General features: G+C 49.2%; 1 protein-coding gene and 1 pseudogene across 1 annotated transcript; one reads left to right on the forward strand and one right to left on the reverse strand.

Moving 5' to 3' along the window:
• Positions 1-2,386: 2,386 nt before the first annotated feature.
• On the reverse strand, positions 2,387-10,012 carry LOC120701821 (annotated as a pseudogene).
• A 71-nt stretch (positions 10,013-10,083) lies between these two features.
• Positions 10,084-14,569, forward strand: LOC120702819 (two-component response regulator ORR22-like). Its single transcript, XM_039986781.1, has 6 exons — positions 10,084-10,956; positions 11,278-11,430; positions 11,555-11,968; positions 12,064-12,140; positions 12,820-13,935; positions 14,236-14,569. Exons 1-6 carry the CDS (start codon positions 10,797-10,799, stop codon positions 14,305-14,307), a joined length of 1,992 nt encoding a protein of 663 aa, XP_039842715.1. The 5' UTR covers positions 10,084-10,796; the 3' UTR covers positions 14,308-14,569.
• Positions 14,570-17,389: the final 2,820 nt, after the last annotated feature.

Raw genomic sequence — 17,389 nt, forward strand, 5'->3', positions numbered from 1 at the left:
AGCAGGCAGTGCGGCCAATGCAAACGGGGGCCTCTACCCCGTGCCGATTCGGCAGAACAGTAGAAAATCCCAGCTCTCGCCGGACTCAGCCCGGTACACCGTGCCAACAGTGAGTGCAGTACATCACACGGCTTCTGGCTCGCCTCTCGTGGGCAGCATACCAGCATCTGCCATCCCCAATTGGTACATGCCCATTGCCGCGGCCGAATCGTTAGTGCCAAGTGCTCCGCAGCTACAGGGCCGCTATGTGCCAACATCTCAGGGCAGGGTAACCTGTCCGGCGCTACGCCCGGTAGGATCTAGTGGCGTGGATGTGGCGGCCTCATCAGCTTCCACGTACGATCAGTGCCGGTACAGCGCGGTGCGTGAGCGAGCGAGTGCCGGCCGGGATGTGTCCTGCAGCGATGAAATGGATTCGTGGCATTTACAGCGCCAGCTCGTACTTGTACACCCAGGCCTTCAAGATCGATCCGAATCTGCAGGCCGGGGCGGGGAGCAGGCGATCCGATGCCACCCACAAAGCCCCGCTCCAGCGGCTTCGGTTCCCGTTTTCTATTCTAGCCGGGAATTCAGCTGCCGCGTTGGAACCCGGGAGATGCAGCCGGCGAACTCCCCGCCGCGGCAGGGAGCGCCTCGACCGCGCGCGTCGTCGTCGGCCGGAGAGCCCGGGCCGGGACATGCGTTGCAGGCGTCGCGTAGCGGGAGGCCAGGCCAGGCCGCAGCGTGCCAGCGTCTCAGGCTCTGCTTCCGCTCGGCAGCCTGGGCAGGGATGGGGATGGGATGGCGCGGGCGGCCAGGCCGCGCAGGTGCCGGACTGGCGACGCGACCAGAGACGGCCAGTGGCCACGGCATCCGACCGCCCGGCCGGCGAGCGGGGGGTGGGCGCGCGTCAGTACGGGGCGCGCCAAATTCGGCGGGAACCGGAGTTATTGTGGGCGTTACTGTGGGAAGGCAACGGGTGAGGAGCCGAGCCGGCAGCATTCATGCCGGGGAAAATCCCGAGTAAATGAACTCGAGATCCTCTCGTTTTGACCCGCTGGCGCCCGGCGGCCATCTAATGCCACGAGCGCCGCCTCCCCGGCCGGCCGGCCGTTCGACCCATCGCTGCGAGTTCGGAGTTTCCATCGAGGAGAGACCGAGAGAGGCAGCGTGAAGAGAAGCCCCCGCCGGGAGAGGAGAGCAATAGGGGAGCACGCAGATCGTATGGTCCCTGGCGGGCTCCGCGGCGTGCAGCTCACCGGCCGGCCCCCGCGCGGCTGCCCACTGCCCACTGCCACGAGTGAAAGCGCGGGTCTTGGATTGGATCGAGGAAAATACTGCGTCCGGGAGATGATCGGTCTTGGTTCTTGGGCGCCAGGCTCTGATCGACGTAGTACAGGTGTTCAACAACGTACCCAGGATCGATTGGCAACGGGTGGTTTGTTTTTTTGAAGATGGTGAACATTCCCACAGTAACGCTGGTTGACAAGTTCTGAAAGAATTCCTGAGGTGTACGCGAAGTGCTGCGTCAGTACGTAGTAGTACGCCATTTCAAAAGCTTTGATTTGGTGCTGCTTGTGAGCTACTAAAAGGCAGATCGATCGATCCACTAGTGCCGTCGTGTACGGGTACTGAATCAAATTCGTCACATGGAGTAGATTTCTACCTTTCAAACGCTACACTAGGCACAGTTTATAACCTCAGCTGCTAAATTAAAATTGAGCGAATCTTAAATATTTTTTAGGGTTATGATTAGCAAAAAATTCCTTCGCTTATTTCTAGTTCAAATCTCTAGCCATCAAACGACACAACTGATCGCAAGTACTCCCACCGCCACAAGCCCACAACAAGATAGATGACCGCGGCTCGTCGGGAGGAGAACGAAGGGCGCACGAGCGATTTTGCAATAATATTGGTCTGTGATCCACTAGTACAGAATAGGGCTTTAGTCCCGGTTGCCAATAGCCTTTTATCCCGGTTTTTCAACCGGGATTGAACATCCGGGATAAATGCCCTTTGTCCATTTGTCCCGGCAGCTCACGACCCGGGACAAATGATATTTTTGCAAAATAAAAAAAAAATCTCGCAGGCCCGACTCGCCTGCGGTTCGCCCACATGCAGGCTCCCACTTTTCCAAATCTTTTATTCTCAGTGACAAAATCATTCACGAACGCAATCACAATCGAAATCCACAAACAAATCATGCGTATAATCCATACCAAATCATTCACATAATTTCAATTTCAATCCCAGAATCATTGAAGAAAAAAAAAGAAAACAAAGAGGAACCCATAGCCCAGCGCCGCCTCCACTCGCCGCAGCCGGTGACCACGGAGTACCCGCGCTCGGCCCAGCCGTCGACGGACACGGCCGGCGTCGGGAACGCGCAGCCGTCCCGGTCCCGGTCCCGGTCCGCGGCCATGAGCTAGTGGAGGCGGCGGTCGGCGTGCGCGAGGATGCGCGGCACACGGCCGGAGTCGGCGTCCTCGCCGCGGAGGAACGCCACGCAGGCGAGGCGGCCCCGGTGCGTCCACGCGCGGGCCTCCACCACGCTGCACTCCATGTCGGCGAGCACGGCGAAGACCTCGGAGAGCAGCCCCGTCGGACGAGATGTAGGCCTTGTTGATGGAGAGGTCGAGGTCGGCCAGCACCTGCACGGCCTCGAGCAGGACGCCTCGCTTCCTGGTGCTGTCGACCTGCACCACGGATCCGCCCCACGAATCATCAGCCACCGCCGCCGCAAGCAAGAGGGGACAAGACAGGAGGCGGGGGACACAGGCGAAACCGCGCGGCGGCTAGCTCACCTGCACGAGCGTGGCCGTGGGGCAGACAGCATTGTCGATAAGGCCAGCGGGGGCTGCTCCGCCGCGGCCTCGCGCCGCCGCGGCCGGGCGCTGCTCGCCACGAGCCAGCGGGCGCAGCTCGCCGTCGCTGGCCGAGAGGCAGCTGAGGAAGGGGGCGGGAGGAAGAAGATAAGGCAGAGAGAGAGAGGAGAGGGAGAGAAATGAGAGGAGAGAGGAGCCAGCGACGACTTAGAAAATATCGGCAGGGGAGACGTCGGTCGCTTTTTGTCCCGGGCGCTGGCTCCACCCGGGATAAAAGGCTCCCTTTTGTCCCGGGTGGTGGCTCCACCCGGGACAAAAAGGTCACGGGGTCTTTTGTCTCGGTTGGAGCTACCACCCGAGACAAAAAACTCTTTTTTTATCCCGGTTGGTGTCTACAACCGGGATAAAAGACCTCTATCTCCCCGCTGGCCCGGCTAGTCGTTGGACCCGGGACAAAAGCCACTTATTGTCCCGGGTCCAAAGACAGCCGGGACAAATGGCCTGGAACAAAGGCCTGTTCTGTAGTAGTGATCATATAAGCAACCACTTCTTTCTTTCCAAAAAGTCCGCAGGTATTCCTACTCCGAATGTACATGTTTGCGCGGTATTTTCACCTGATGAGCTACGTACAAAATGACTCCGCGGCGCGCGCGTACGTACCCTCGTCGTCCGGACATTCGCCGGCCGGCCGTTGCAGTTGCAGCATCGTCATGCCTCCGCTCCGATTCAAACCACGGCGGAAATAAACTTTTCAAAAGGAGGCTCGATTCGAATTAATAGCGAGGATTTCGACCAGAGCTCGCAGCTTTGCGTATCTCCCGCACAGGGGCGCCCCGGGAGCGCCCGGCGGGTACGAAGATATCGATCGACCGGCCGCGGCCGGTCTCAGTCATGTCAAAGCCCGTGCCGTGCACCCATCCATGCATGTCCCTCGGTCGATCACCCTGCAAGCGAGCGCGTGTTGCGTGCTGGTTGGTACGCGACACCTTTTTTTATTTTTTTGCTTTTCTGGTGCGGGCGTTGATGAAAAGCCTGCCGGCCGGGAAGCCGCCTTCGCTTAATTACACTGACGATGATGAGAGATGACCGGTGGTTTTAGCTTTGGGTTTATTTAATGCACCTGCGTCGGGCGTGATGATGATGTGCCGAGTGAAAGAGAGAATCGTAACAAGGGGACAGAACAAGAGCTAGAGGTTAGGAGCAACTTAACGGGTGTGTATGCATGTCAGTACAGTCGATCTTTAAAGTCTGAAGTGGGATGCATGCTTACATGAATTTAGATCCCGGCCGGTCAAAAGGTGGATCGATCAAGATTGTTAATCGCCAGCTAGCGTATCTCATACAGTTAACTAACAGAGCATCAGTCGCAAAAAAAACTAACACAGCATTATTATTACCGCCATTCACTTAATTTAGGTGCAGAGGCGGAGGCCAATGCAACTCTGAATCGTATACCGTACGAGGAGTTTAGCTGTGTGCGTGCACCGTGTACATGGACACGAGGGTTGACTTGGGAGGATCGGATCTCCAATCCCGGATCGGAGATGTACGCACGCGCGTTTGCATTGCGTTGCACTAGTGTTTATGGCCTGTCACCTGTTTTATTTGTATTCCATATTTTAGATTAGACGGCCGCCCGGCCCGACGCGTCTGCACACACTACTGTGTGGAGTACGCGCGGGGATCGATCGTGAAGGAGTTGTGTACAGCTAGCGCGCGCAGTGCCGCAGGAAGGATTCGGTTGCGGCTACAGCGTGCGCGATGACGCCGCTCTAGCGATGGAGCTGGTACGAGACGCGAGTAGACGACGGTACCATGTACCCGGACCGGCCCGGCCCCCTCCTCCGATCCCAACTGTGCACGTACGTGTATCCCGAGGAGCCCGGGCGATACATACCTGCACTACGTACGCACTGCGCGCTCATCTCGGCCGGCGTCAGTGCAGTGTCAGGGCCTGGGCCTGCGCGATTTGCAACTGTACGCGCACACAGATGGCATTTATATGGGCGTACGCGCACGGGCAGCGCCCTGCCGCTCACTCTCGTAGCAGGAGCGCGCGTACATGGTATACATCTACACGCAGCGCAATACATTTGGATCGCGCATCCAGTACGCCGCGGCCCGTACGTACGCGCGCGCACATGCACGCGCTGACGCGCACGAGCCAAGACTAGCCCACCACCACTGCGCGCGTACGTATACTAGCTACTAGTATACGTGTACGTACCGCGCAGGTTTACTACATAGGAGCTGGATATACAGGCACACACGCGGCTGCCGCGCCGGCGCTGGGAATACTGTAGACGCCCCCGCTAAGCACAGCACAGTACGTACGTCCGTCGCTTCTCTACATACAAACAACATGACACTGCCTCCGTTCATAAATATATAACGTTAGTTCATTTATGATTAAAAAAATAGCTCGTTTGGAAATGAGGAAATGTTATTTAAAAAATCAAGAACTAATTAACTAGTTTACCCTATTAAGACCTCGTGTATTTAGGATGAAAACTACTGTATGGTAGCTATAGTAAGTAGTAGTATAGTAGTTTATAAACGAACAAATAACTAAACCCGGCCCCACCCCTACACATACCGTACCAGGCCACGGGGGTACAGACCGCCCTACGGCGACGCGCGAGAGCTCTCCCGTTTTCATTGGCGAGCAAAACGGCAACATCTCACTCACCATCACCGCGCGCGTACGTGCGTGCACTGCCGCCGCCATTCATGGTGATGGTGGCCTGGCCTGCCGGCCGCGTCGAGAGAGAGAGCGATAGATATGGATGGATACACCCGTCGGCCGGCGGTCGGGTCCCCGTCCAGCAGCGATCGACATCCCCCCGGCGGGCGGATCCGTGCGATCGCGACGGGCGGGCGCGTGCCGCCGCCGTACCGAGATCCCAGGAGCGGAGCGGATCCCGGGCCGCCGCGTACGCCGCCCGTTTGGAGGATGCGGTGACCCCTAGCGCTTCATTCGCGTCGTTTATTGTGTTACAGATTCCAGTTCGATCAGGAGATCGGAGTATCGGACCCAATCCCTGTAGCTAATACGCTAGCTAGCTTCTCTCGGAGGTGGCCGGTGGGGGCTTCCAGCCTTCCACAGAGTGGCGCTAACCTCAAGCTATGAACAAATTAACCGGGGAATGAAGTGATAATCAAATTAAAGCTGATACAGAAAACCGCCACTCGTTTTGTACCGCCACTCATCTCACGTACTGTTAGTTCCACATTTCTCCTCTGTAAAAGTGCTCGTGATGAACTACTCTGTGCAATCTAAAAAAAAACTAGACATACATTTGCACCCGTGTCGTCGCTGGCTTGGCGACAACCCCCCACTTGCTCAGCCAGACGTTCGTGGTCTGCATACGTATGGGATTAAGTACGTAGGGCAAAATAGACATCTTGGTCCTTCAACTTTGCTCCAAGGGTCAAGTTGGTCCCTCAACTTTCAAAAAGACTAATTTAATCCCTCAATTTTTGTTTTTGATCAAAATTATCCCTATACTGATGTAATCCTCCACAATACCATGAGACTAATGCTAAAAAGTCATCTTTACCCTCAGCTATTTTCTCTCCTTCAGAATTTGCATGTTTAGCAGCAGTGCAACAAGTTAATTAAACATGCGCATGATATTCTTATATGATCTAGACTAAATTAAATACGAAATGACATTTCAACAAATACGAGAGACATCAAATCAGCGACATAATAATACATCTATTGTGACATATTATTGATTAATTACAATTATACAATAATGAAAATTGAGTATGAGAAGGAACTAAGGGTAAAAATGACTTTTCACATCTATCTCATGGTATTGTGGAGCATCACATCAGTATAGGGACAAATTTGACCTAAAAACAAAAGTTGAGGAATAAAATTGGTCTTTTTAAAAGTTGAGGGACCAACTTGATCTTTGGAGCAAAGTTGAAGGACTAAAGTGGTTATTTTACCGATACCTAGGCACAATCAACATTATTCCGGCCCTACCTGCGATGCAAAAGATCCAAATTCCGGAAGCCCCACGCCCGTTCTCGCGATTTTTGCCCCCCCCCCACCCCACCCCCACCAAACGTCCCATCACTCGCGTATCGCCCCCGTGGGATCCGTTTCATAAATGAGAGTAGGGGCCGCCCAGCCGGCCCGGGGGCAACACAAGGGCCACCATGATCGCATCGCCGTCGTCGCGCCACCGGTCGATCCATCCAGCCGCGCCATGAACAGCACACCCCTTTGCTGAGCGGGCAAGCGCCGTCGTTGAAGGACGAACTAATTAATTGGTACTAAGCGTAATTAAACAACGAACCCAGGCGCGCAGCCAGACCGGCCGCCATGATAGCGGCGGCAACGGCGAGCCGACGGCGACGCGCCAGGAAGGCAGCAGCAGGCAGGTCTCGACCGGGCCGGCCAGGTTCGTCAAGGCTCCCATCGATCGCCACGCGATCTCTAGCAGTAGTAATGAGATCGCGCCATTAGTAGTGGCCGATCTCAACCGGGGGTGAAATTAAGGGCGCTTAACTCAGTGGAAGCTTTTAGACCCGGCCGCCGGGGCCCCGGGGACCAGCAGCGCAGCGGCTGCTGCCGCCATGGGCGACACGATCGGGGGAGCTCGCCTGATCCTTTACTTTGGACGGATGGATTAAGGCCCTGTTTAGATTTTTATCCGTAAATCCTGTAAATGTAAAAAAAACATCACATCAAATGTTTCGATATATGCATAGAGTATTAAATGAAGTTTATTTACAAAAATTTTTGTATGGATGAGCTGTAAATCGCGAGACGAATCTAATGAGTCTACTTAATCTATGATTTGCAACAGTGATGTTACAGTAACCATCTGCTAATTATTGATTAATTATAGATTAATTAGCATCATTAGATTCGTCTCGCAATTTACAACCTATCTATACAAAAAGTTTTATAAATAGACTTCATTTAGTACTTTAAATTAGTAAGATTTCAACGCAAAAAAATTTTGCGCTCGAATTAAACACGGCCTAAGGCAAAGGCGATGGCATCCAGTTAATGATGATCACCGTGTTCGGCTGGAGGCTGGTGCCTCCAGCGCTACAGTGAATCCCTCTCCTATCCCTCCAGTCCAGTCTCCAGCCACCAGCCAGGTAACAGTATTTTTCTCTCACACCACTCCAGCTCCAACCTCCAACTCCAGCTTGCCGAACACCGTGGATGAGTTCAGGCCGGTGTTAGTTTTGCGTACGGGTGCGTGGGACAGCCGCCACGGATCCGAGTTGCTGCCCACTCTGATTGCGGCCCGGCGCCCATGTGTAAACTTAAGCCGTACTAGGTAGGAGGGAATTTTTTTGAAACCTGGTCTAGGTTTAGAATGCTCCCCTTTTTTGTACGTGCGAGGAATGAAAAAAGGATTTTCTTCCTTTCAACTTGCTACTTGTTGGAGAGGATGGCCATGCATATGACCTTTATTTAATTTGTTTGCTTTGGCGTAGTAAAAATGCAGAAACCCTGTTTAAATATACAGAAAAAATGAATCTTTGAGTGGCAAATGAAAAGTGCACTGTACTGTACTGACTGATGTAATAATAAGACAGTAGTAACAATTTTGTCAAAAAAAAAACAACAGAAGACGTGTTTGTGCACAGAAACTGTAGTTAACAAAACTATAAATACAACTCGTATTAATGCCACCAAAGATGAGATCCATTTGTCAGAGCCGCTGATCTTCTCGTTCATTAGTATTGACTCAGGAGGTTACTATACCCTGATCAGTTGGTGCGGTCTGAGAACACACGGTGTGGACTTTTGACCGGTGTAAATAAGTAAACTACAGGAGTAGTACGTGCCTAAGTAAAAGAGAGAGAGAGAGAGAGAGAGAGAGAGAGAGAGAGAGAGAGAGAGAGAGAACGAACTGATGCATTTTAATTTGCATGATGCTTTACCCCTTTTTTTACAAATATAATGATTTACAAAACCACACCTTTTAATCGTTGGCTACACATCCAAATCAACGCGACGCATTCGCCAACAACATCGCAGGGCGAAAACAACGGCAACGATGAAAGGTAGTGTGGTCTCCCGAAATCTTGTGCAGATGTGTGTACGGGCAGTGCTTGAGATACTATACTAGTCTTGACGAGCTTAGCAAGTACGAAATTCATTCAGACGCGTGTTTGAAGGTGCTGAAGTTAAAATCTCTCCCGCGCCACAACCACCACTCACGACACGTCCAAACTCACCTCCAAGACTACAAGTAGCAGCTGGCAGCCGTAGCAACGTCTCACATCGCCCACGCGCTTTTGGTATGCCCGCACGCATCGGCGTATCATCATCAGAACACGTATACGTGCACGGTGCAGCACTCAATATAATGCTACACCAATTCAAATCAAATGCCGTGCCGCGCCCTAGAATTCTCGAGCCGGGCTCCCAAGTCCAAAAAAAAAAAAGATCTCGGTACACGCGGCGTAGTACCAGATCTGCGGCGCAATTGCACCGTGTCGATCAGGATCTGAGCCGATCTCCCTCCCAGTTGTATACTAAGCTGCAACGACTCTCTCGACCGGTGGTGGATTTTATTTGCCATATCGGCGTAAGGCTGTGCCAAGATATGCCCCCATGACCTGCCCAGCCGTGCACGCGCTCGCGCCAGGGCCGGTCACGTCCTCTGGAAACATTCATCTCTCACTGCCCCTGCACTGCTGGGAGTAACACGTCATGGGGGGCGTAACTACACTTTACCATGCCTGATCGGCGATCAGGCCTTTTTGAGACGATGGTTATTGACGCAGTACGTCAAATCTTGTGTTACTATTAATTAACACACACGCCTCTGCAAATTTCTCATTTGTGTTGGAACTTGGAAGTTGGAAAGATAGGAGCCTCCTTTCAAAAAAAAAAAGAAAGAAAGAAAGATTGGAGCCAATTTCTTTTTTTTTGGAAGAAAAACTATAATGGACTGTGACAGCTCCAAAAACATTGTCCTATTTTTCCCTCCAAACAAATGAAGAAAAAAAAAGGAATTCCTTGGCGTTGCATCAGAACAAAACAACTCGCTTCGTCTCCTCCCCTGTGATAAAAGCGGAACAGGAACAGCCAAAGCCCCTCTCCAACTGCCGTTGGAAGCTTGTGGAGCGCGGGCCCCACGCCACGCGGCCCACCTCCTGGCCCCTCCCCTCCTTGGCTCGTTGCATCCTCCTATCGCCATCAGAGCAGCAGCAGCCACCATCGCGGCCACGCCGGACTCTGACCTCTATAAATCCCCCGCCCACCCGCCCCGACATTCCTCGCCGTCGCCATCCACCCGACCACCCCTCCTCCTCCGCCCTGCCTCCTCCGGCCGCGGCCGCCTCCCCGCGACGAGCCAACCAACCGTCCTCGACCTCCGCCGCCGCGCCTGGGCTCTCTCGCATGCTCCTCCTGTGCCGCTGCGCCGCTGCGTGTGGGCGGCTCGCGTTGCGTGCGTTCCTGGCCACCTGGACGGTCGCTGTCGCCTCTCCCCCACTGCTCCTGTCGTGGTCGTCGTCGTCGCTGCCTTTTGGCTGGGCTTCTCCTCGCCTTTTGCTTTCCCACCTCGCGCCCGCGCCCCCGCTCCCGGCGGCACCGGCAATCATGGAGGCGCGGTGGGCTCGCTTCTGAACGCCCCCCCCCCCCCCCCCCCCGGTCGACAGATCAGCCTGCGCGCTTTCCTTTTCCTTGCCAGTTTCAGGTGTAAGTTTTGGCACTCCCTGTCGCTGCCTTTTCGCCTCTCGCTTTTCTTTCTTCTCTCTCTGCATCAGCCTCCCCTCCTCGCGCCGCGTCTCGAGCTCTCACCTCGCCGGAGGGGCGCTCTCTCTCTCTCTTCCTTGCCGCGCCTCAGAATCTGGTGCTGCTGGTGTGTGGGGGTTGGGGAGAGCTCGCCCTGCTTGTTCTCGGCTGGCATTAGCTCCGCGATTCGCTTCAATTTCGCTTCCAACAGCCGGGTCGATTGGGACGCTTTGGGGTTCCCCTGCTTTGAGTTGGCGCGAATCGGGATGCTTCTGGGCGCTGTAGGGATGGAGGAGGAGAAGAAGTTGGTGATGATGGGGAGGGAGAGGGACCAGTTCCCAGTCGGCATGCGGGTGCTCGCGGTCGACGACGACCCCGTGTGCCTCAAGGTGCTCGAGACCCTCCTCCGGCGATGCCGGTATCACGGTGAGCACTTGCTTGACCATCCACATTGCTTACTGTTATATTATTACCTGCAGCTAATTCTGCTCAGTTTATTTGGAGATGTAAAAAAATGATAATGGTACAATCCTGCACATTCACTGTTTTTGCTGCTGCTTGCAATTTACCATGTACTAACTATAGCACTTAAATGTTATGTAGCCGCAATAGTTACCACATGCAGAGTAAATTTCTACCGTCAATGACCTGACACGTTTGTCGCAGCCATACAGAGCTGATGCAACCTATTATCTTGATGATTAGACCATTGTGATCTGATAAGAGTACATGTTGCTTCGTTAACAGTCACAACAACCAACCAGGCCATTATGGCGCTGAAGCTGCTACGGGAGAACAGAGACATGTTTGATCTGGTTATCAGTGACGTACACATGCCGGACATGGATGGATTTAAGCTCCTTGAGCTTGTAGGCCTTGAAATGGACCTCCCGGTCATCAGTAAGTTTCGAACCTTCCTATTCTAGCGAAGAGTTCCTGATAGTAAGAGGTGCTTGTTGAGTAATAGTGTTCCCATTTCCCACATGTTAATTTTGAATGTTAAACCAAGGGCATTCCTGTGCAGTGTTATCAGTGAATGGAGAGACGAAATCCGTGATGAAGGGGATAACTCATGGAGCCTGTGACTATCTCCTAAAACCTGTTCGTATTGAAGAGCTTAGGAACATATGGCAGCATGTTGTCAGGAGGAAGTTCAGCAAGCACGAACGCAGTAATCTTGATATTTACAAAGATTTCAATAAGCCACCAAGTGCAGATTCATGTCATGGGCACAATCAGATTGTTGGCGGGGCTTCTGACCAAAGTGGGAGGGTCAGCAAGAAGAGGAAGGAAATGCACAGCGACGAGGAAGATGACGGAGAGGACAATGATTTTCAAGAAGGTGATGAACCCTCTGCAGCTAAGAAGCCAAGAGTTGTTTGGTCAGTTGAACTACATCGGAAATTTGTTGCGGCTGTTAACCAGCTTGGAATTGATAGTAAGAACTCCCAACCTCCCTTTGCTTTATTTTATTGTCCTTACATATTGCAGAAACTCATTTATGTTGTGTCCTTTATTTTGCTGTTGATGCAGAAGCTGTACCGAAAAGAATTCTTGAGCTTATGAATGTGGAGAAGCTCACCAGAGAAAACGTTGCGAGTCATCTACAGGTATGGCATGTACTCCTAGCATTAATTGTTTTTAGTGCTTTACTGCATCCTCTGTTTTTTTGTGAGGGAAGATGCATGCATATGGACCAAAACCTTGATGGAAGGTGGGTCCATCATCATGGATTGAATCATGAGATTTTTTTTTTGCTTACTACAAATATAACTAAAGTGTTTTTTGTGCTTACTATCAATTAATCTAAGTGTTCCTGACCATAGCTTCGTGTTCCTGCTGGTGCTAAAATTCCATGAAAGATATTATTTCATGTTCCTGCCGAACACCATAACATTAACATTTCTGTGTTAGGGTATGTGTTCAGTTGGTTTGGAACAATCCACATTAATTGATGGACATTAGTGTTATTTAATTCCTCTACAGTCCCTAAGTATAGAGATATTCTATGCATGTTGTTCAGTATATTGAAGCTCAATTTTTTGCTTTCAGGCATGATGATGAGTAGATTAAAGCTGTAGACATACTATTACAATTTTTTTTAAAAAAGGACTAATACAAATTTCAAATTGGTTGTCTGCATACTACAAAGTACAAGTTTAACCATTTAGTGAAAAATTGGAGTAACCCAGAAAGCGTTCACCTGTAATTGTACATCTCGATCATAAATAAACCATGAGTTCACTGATTACATGCTTTACTAATCAGTTCGTGTCATGTGATATGCAGAAATACAGGCTCTACCTCAAACGGTTAAGTGCTGTGGCATCTCAGCAAGCTAGCATTGTTGCTGCTTTAGGAGGTAGAGACCCGTCCTTTCTTCACATGGGTGCATTTGAAGGGATTCAGGGTTATCAGCCTTTTGTGCCTTCTGCTGCTCTATCATCTTTCAACCCACATGGGTTGCTAACTGGAACTAGTGCAGCAACATTTGGGGTTCAAGAGCTTGCTCCTACCATGACAGTTCAAACTGCTACCAACAATGCCATAATAAGTCACTGTGCTAGTGATGCGAACAAATTCCAGTATGTCGGCTTACAAGAAAACCAACCAGCAAATTTGCCACAAGGCTCGACCACATCACTTGGGCTGTCCCAACTCCAACAGAAGTGGATCCATCAAGAAAATAATGATTTGTCTACTGTCTTTTCTGGGAGCGCACTGGCTAACAGTTTGTCTGGTGCACTCCAGAGAGTTACAAGCAGTCCATTGCCACCACAAGAACTTTTGGAGTGCACACAAGCCAAACTTAGCATCCAGCCATCGATGCCAATGCCATCTGTGAATTCAGAACTGGTTGAAAGGACTGTTGGAGTTTCATCTAATTTGCAGGATTCAAGTGTATCCCAGCAGGGTGCCCTTCCAATAAATGATGCATTTTCCACCGACAAGTTACAGTTGCATGATCCATTCGATGGCACTAGTGGAACAAAATTTTCTGTAACCATGCCTGTTTGTCCTACCGGTAGCCTTACAGCCACCACCAACAGTTCTTGTGGCACGGTGCTGCTCCCTCCTGATACTGGGAGACATTCAAACTACCTGCAGTTCGGAGGTGCAGGGAACTCTAGACATGAAATGGATGGAATGAAACTAGATCATCTGCATAACCAAGAAACGAGCATTGGGAGTTTCAGTCATGATTTTGGTGCCTGTATAACTGAGCAGACAAATGCAAATGCAAATATGTCATCTCTTATGCCACAGATGAAGATTAACTCAATGACATCAGAGGATAAACTGAAGCAGAAGAATATTTATGATCTGGGGATTCCAAAGCTGCATGGTGGTTTTAGCTCTAGTAGCTGCAATTTTGATGGTCTTCTCAGTTCCATGATCAAAGCGGTAAGGACCTTAGCTGTTAGTTCTTTCTTCCTGTTTTTAGGTAATCCCACAGTTTTTCTGCTTGAATATATTATATATCATGTTTTTGTAAGAGTAGTAGGTTCAGTGTTTTTTCTGTAGTCGTTACTCTTAATTTTGCAAATTACAAATCCTTAACTTCAGGCATTGGAAGCACACCTATCTGACCCACTATAAACATTTGGAACGTTGTACTCTTGTTAGAAAAATTGTAAGGGCGAACTGAACATATACAATCCTTCGAATCTGATTCACTGAAGCTTTGTTTTAATTCTAATGCAGGAGAAGGATGATCTCTCATTCACAGATAATGACCTGGGGTGCGACTTCTTTCCACTTGGTGCCTGCATATGAGAGCTCTTAATACCCCCTCTAGATTGGTCCTCTGTGGATGGAATGGAAGTAGGCTGTACAGTACGTTACTGTTTAGAAGCATTAGCCAGTTATGCTGCCTGATGTGTTACTATGTCTAGTACTGTGCACACTAGATGATATACTAGGGATACAAGTAGGTGAGGATAATGGCTTGTAATCTGCACTCTCCTTTTCGAATGGGAAATTTTATGTTTAGGTAAAAGAAGGAAAAGGAGCAAATATACCGCTCGAACCTCATTTATTTCATCATCACAAATTCTACGAAATTCATTTCCACACGACATTGTGCAGATGGCATCACAAGTTTATAACTTGATGTTCATAGCATGCACAAGTTTGTAAAACTAAAACTGATTGCTCTCAAAAAAAAAGTTTGTAAAACTGAAACACTCTAAACCGAATATAACACGACTCTTCTAGAAAGTCAGAATGAAATAAATAGATTAGAAGTAAAATCCAGATGGACCCAAGTAGCCGCGGTAGTTGTTCAAAAGAGACACACCCAAGTTCGAAAACAAAGTTGCTAACACACCCAAGTTCGAAAACAAAGTTGCTAGGACACCATTATTTAACTGCCAAATGAAAATGCATGATCATTGAGAAGTGGGATTGAAGTTTGTTTTGCTCCAGCCCCCAGGTCATTGGACCGACATAAAGTTAGTAGCTAGCTAAACCACCACTGCTCATTGGTGTGACCACTCACATCAAACTACTGGACTGATCTGCAGCCAGCCGCTGGCTAAGGTAGTGAACTCCATCCAGGCTGCCTAAATTAGAACTAAGTGCAGCAAGTTCTGCCGACCGTCGACAAGCCAAGGATACTAAGCTGCTGCCGTTGCCAATCATCAATTGCTACTCGTGCGGCTCTTGTCATCTTACGAAGGGATCGATCATTCCACAAACTGCTCATCAGCCTAGATCAGGCGTCTCTTAAAATGGTCAAACCAAACAAGCACTTACTATTTTGCTACAAGTACAATACAAATCTGCAGTGAACCCTCTGCTACAATCAAGAATCACTACACAAACAACAGACACCTGCTAGCACATTTCAGGTGCACAGCCAGAATCAAAGCGCGGCTAAAATGTTCAAAGGAATGGTAAAAGAGCCAAGCAATAACAGAGACTTGGATCGCAAGAAGCACAAACAAACGAAGCATGCAAAGGCAAACCAGCACCAAGAGAACAATTGTGCCCTTGACAATCAGAAACGTTCAGTGTTGGTTCTGGCATTGCTAATTTATGCACTCCAAACATCATAATGCTAATCCAACTGTGACACATAGTTACATGAATGGAAGCAAGCTAATAAATTTCAGAAAGACAAAAAAAAAATCAAGGCTCAGAAAACATATAACAGCTTAAACGTTTCACACCACAACAGACACTTGATCTAATAGGGCATAAGAATTTCTAAAATCAGACATCATCATTGTTGCAAAACTAATTTCACAACATCATCATCATCCAAGACCACCAGACTATTGACTGACAATATAGTCACCACAACACAATACAGATCCACAGCACCTAAGGCTTACTCAAACTAGCTCAATTTTATTTGAAATAACTCCATAACACATTCTACATCCGGCAATTCTGTGTCCTGAGGCCAAAATCTATATATAAGCTAGAAGACAATAACAGGACACTGATTATCAATTGAGATCTGTAAACCAGATTTTCTAAAGAAGGTACGCCAGGAACAAAAAATATACATGATAACTTAGCAAGTGCAAGCATTCGCTACAGATGTACATGCACCTGTAACAAATGGGGAAATGCAGTCAAAACCAACATAACAAAATCACTACACTCCAGACATATAATAGTCTAAGCAACAATTGTCAGAGCCACTACAATCCAGGCCTGCTCAGCAATAGACCTAACAAACCAGAAACGAACCATTTGTCCTTGTTCAATAGCAAATCATCGCAACAACAATGAGATACCAACGGTTGATTTATAAAAGGTCTGCTAACAAAATATAGTCATAAAACAAATACTAACACCAACACAATCAACTAGGCATCCACAATACAAGTATGTTTAGGTAAAAGAAGGAAAAGGAGCAAATATACTGCTCGAACTTCATTTATTTCATCATAACAAATTCTACGAAATTCATTTCCACACGACATTGTGCAGATAGCATCACAAGTTTATAACCAGTTCATAGCATGCACAAGTTTGTAAAACTGAAACACTCTAAACTGAATATAACACGACTCTTCTAGAAAGTCAGAATGAAATAAATAGATTAGAAGTAAAATCCAGATGGACCTAAGTTGCTGCGGTAGTTGTTCAAAAGAGAGAGACCCAAGTTCGAAAACAAAGTTGCTACGACACCATTGTTTAACTGCCAAAAGAAAATGCATGATCATTGAGAAGTGGGATTGAAGTTTGTTTTGCTCCAGCCCCCAGGTCATTGGACCGACATAAAATTAGTAGCTAGCTAAACCACCACTGCTCATTGGTGTGACCACTCACATCAAACTACTGGACTGATCTGCAGCCAACCGCTGGCTAAGGCAGTGAGCTCCATCCAGGCTGCCTAAATTAGAACTAAGTGCAGCAAATTCTGCCGACCGTCGACAAGCCAAGGATACTAAGCTGCTGCCGTTGCCAATCTTCAATTGCTACTCGTGCGGCTCTTGTCATCTTACGAAGGGATCGATCATTCCACAAACTGCTCATCAGCCTAGATCAGGCGTCTCTTAAAATGATCAAACCAAACAAGCACTTACTATTTTGCTACAAGTACAATACAAATCTGCAGTGAACTCTCTGCTACAATCAAGAATCACTACACAAACAACAGACACCTGCTAGCGCATTTTAGGTGCACAGCCAGAATCAAAGCGAGGCTAAAATGTTCGAAGGAATGGTAAAAGAGTCAAGCAATAACAGAGACTTGGATTGCAAGAAGCACAAACAAACGAAGCATGCAAAGGCAAACCAGCACCAAGAGAACAATTGTGCCCTTGACAATCAGAAACGTTCAGTATTGGTTCTGGCATTACTAATTTATGCACTCCAAACATCATAATGCTAATCCAAC

Source organism: Panicum virgatum, chromosome 4K (genome assembly GCF_016808335.1).
Source record: "Panicum virgatum strain AP13 chromosome 4K, P.virgatum_v5, whole genome shotgun sequence".
In the NCBI taxonomy this organism is placed as follows: Eukaryota; Viridiplantae; Streptophyta; class Magnoliopsida; order Poales; family Poaceae; genus Panicum; species Panicum virgatum.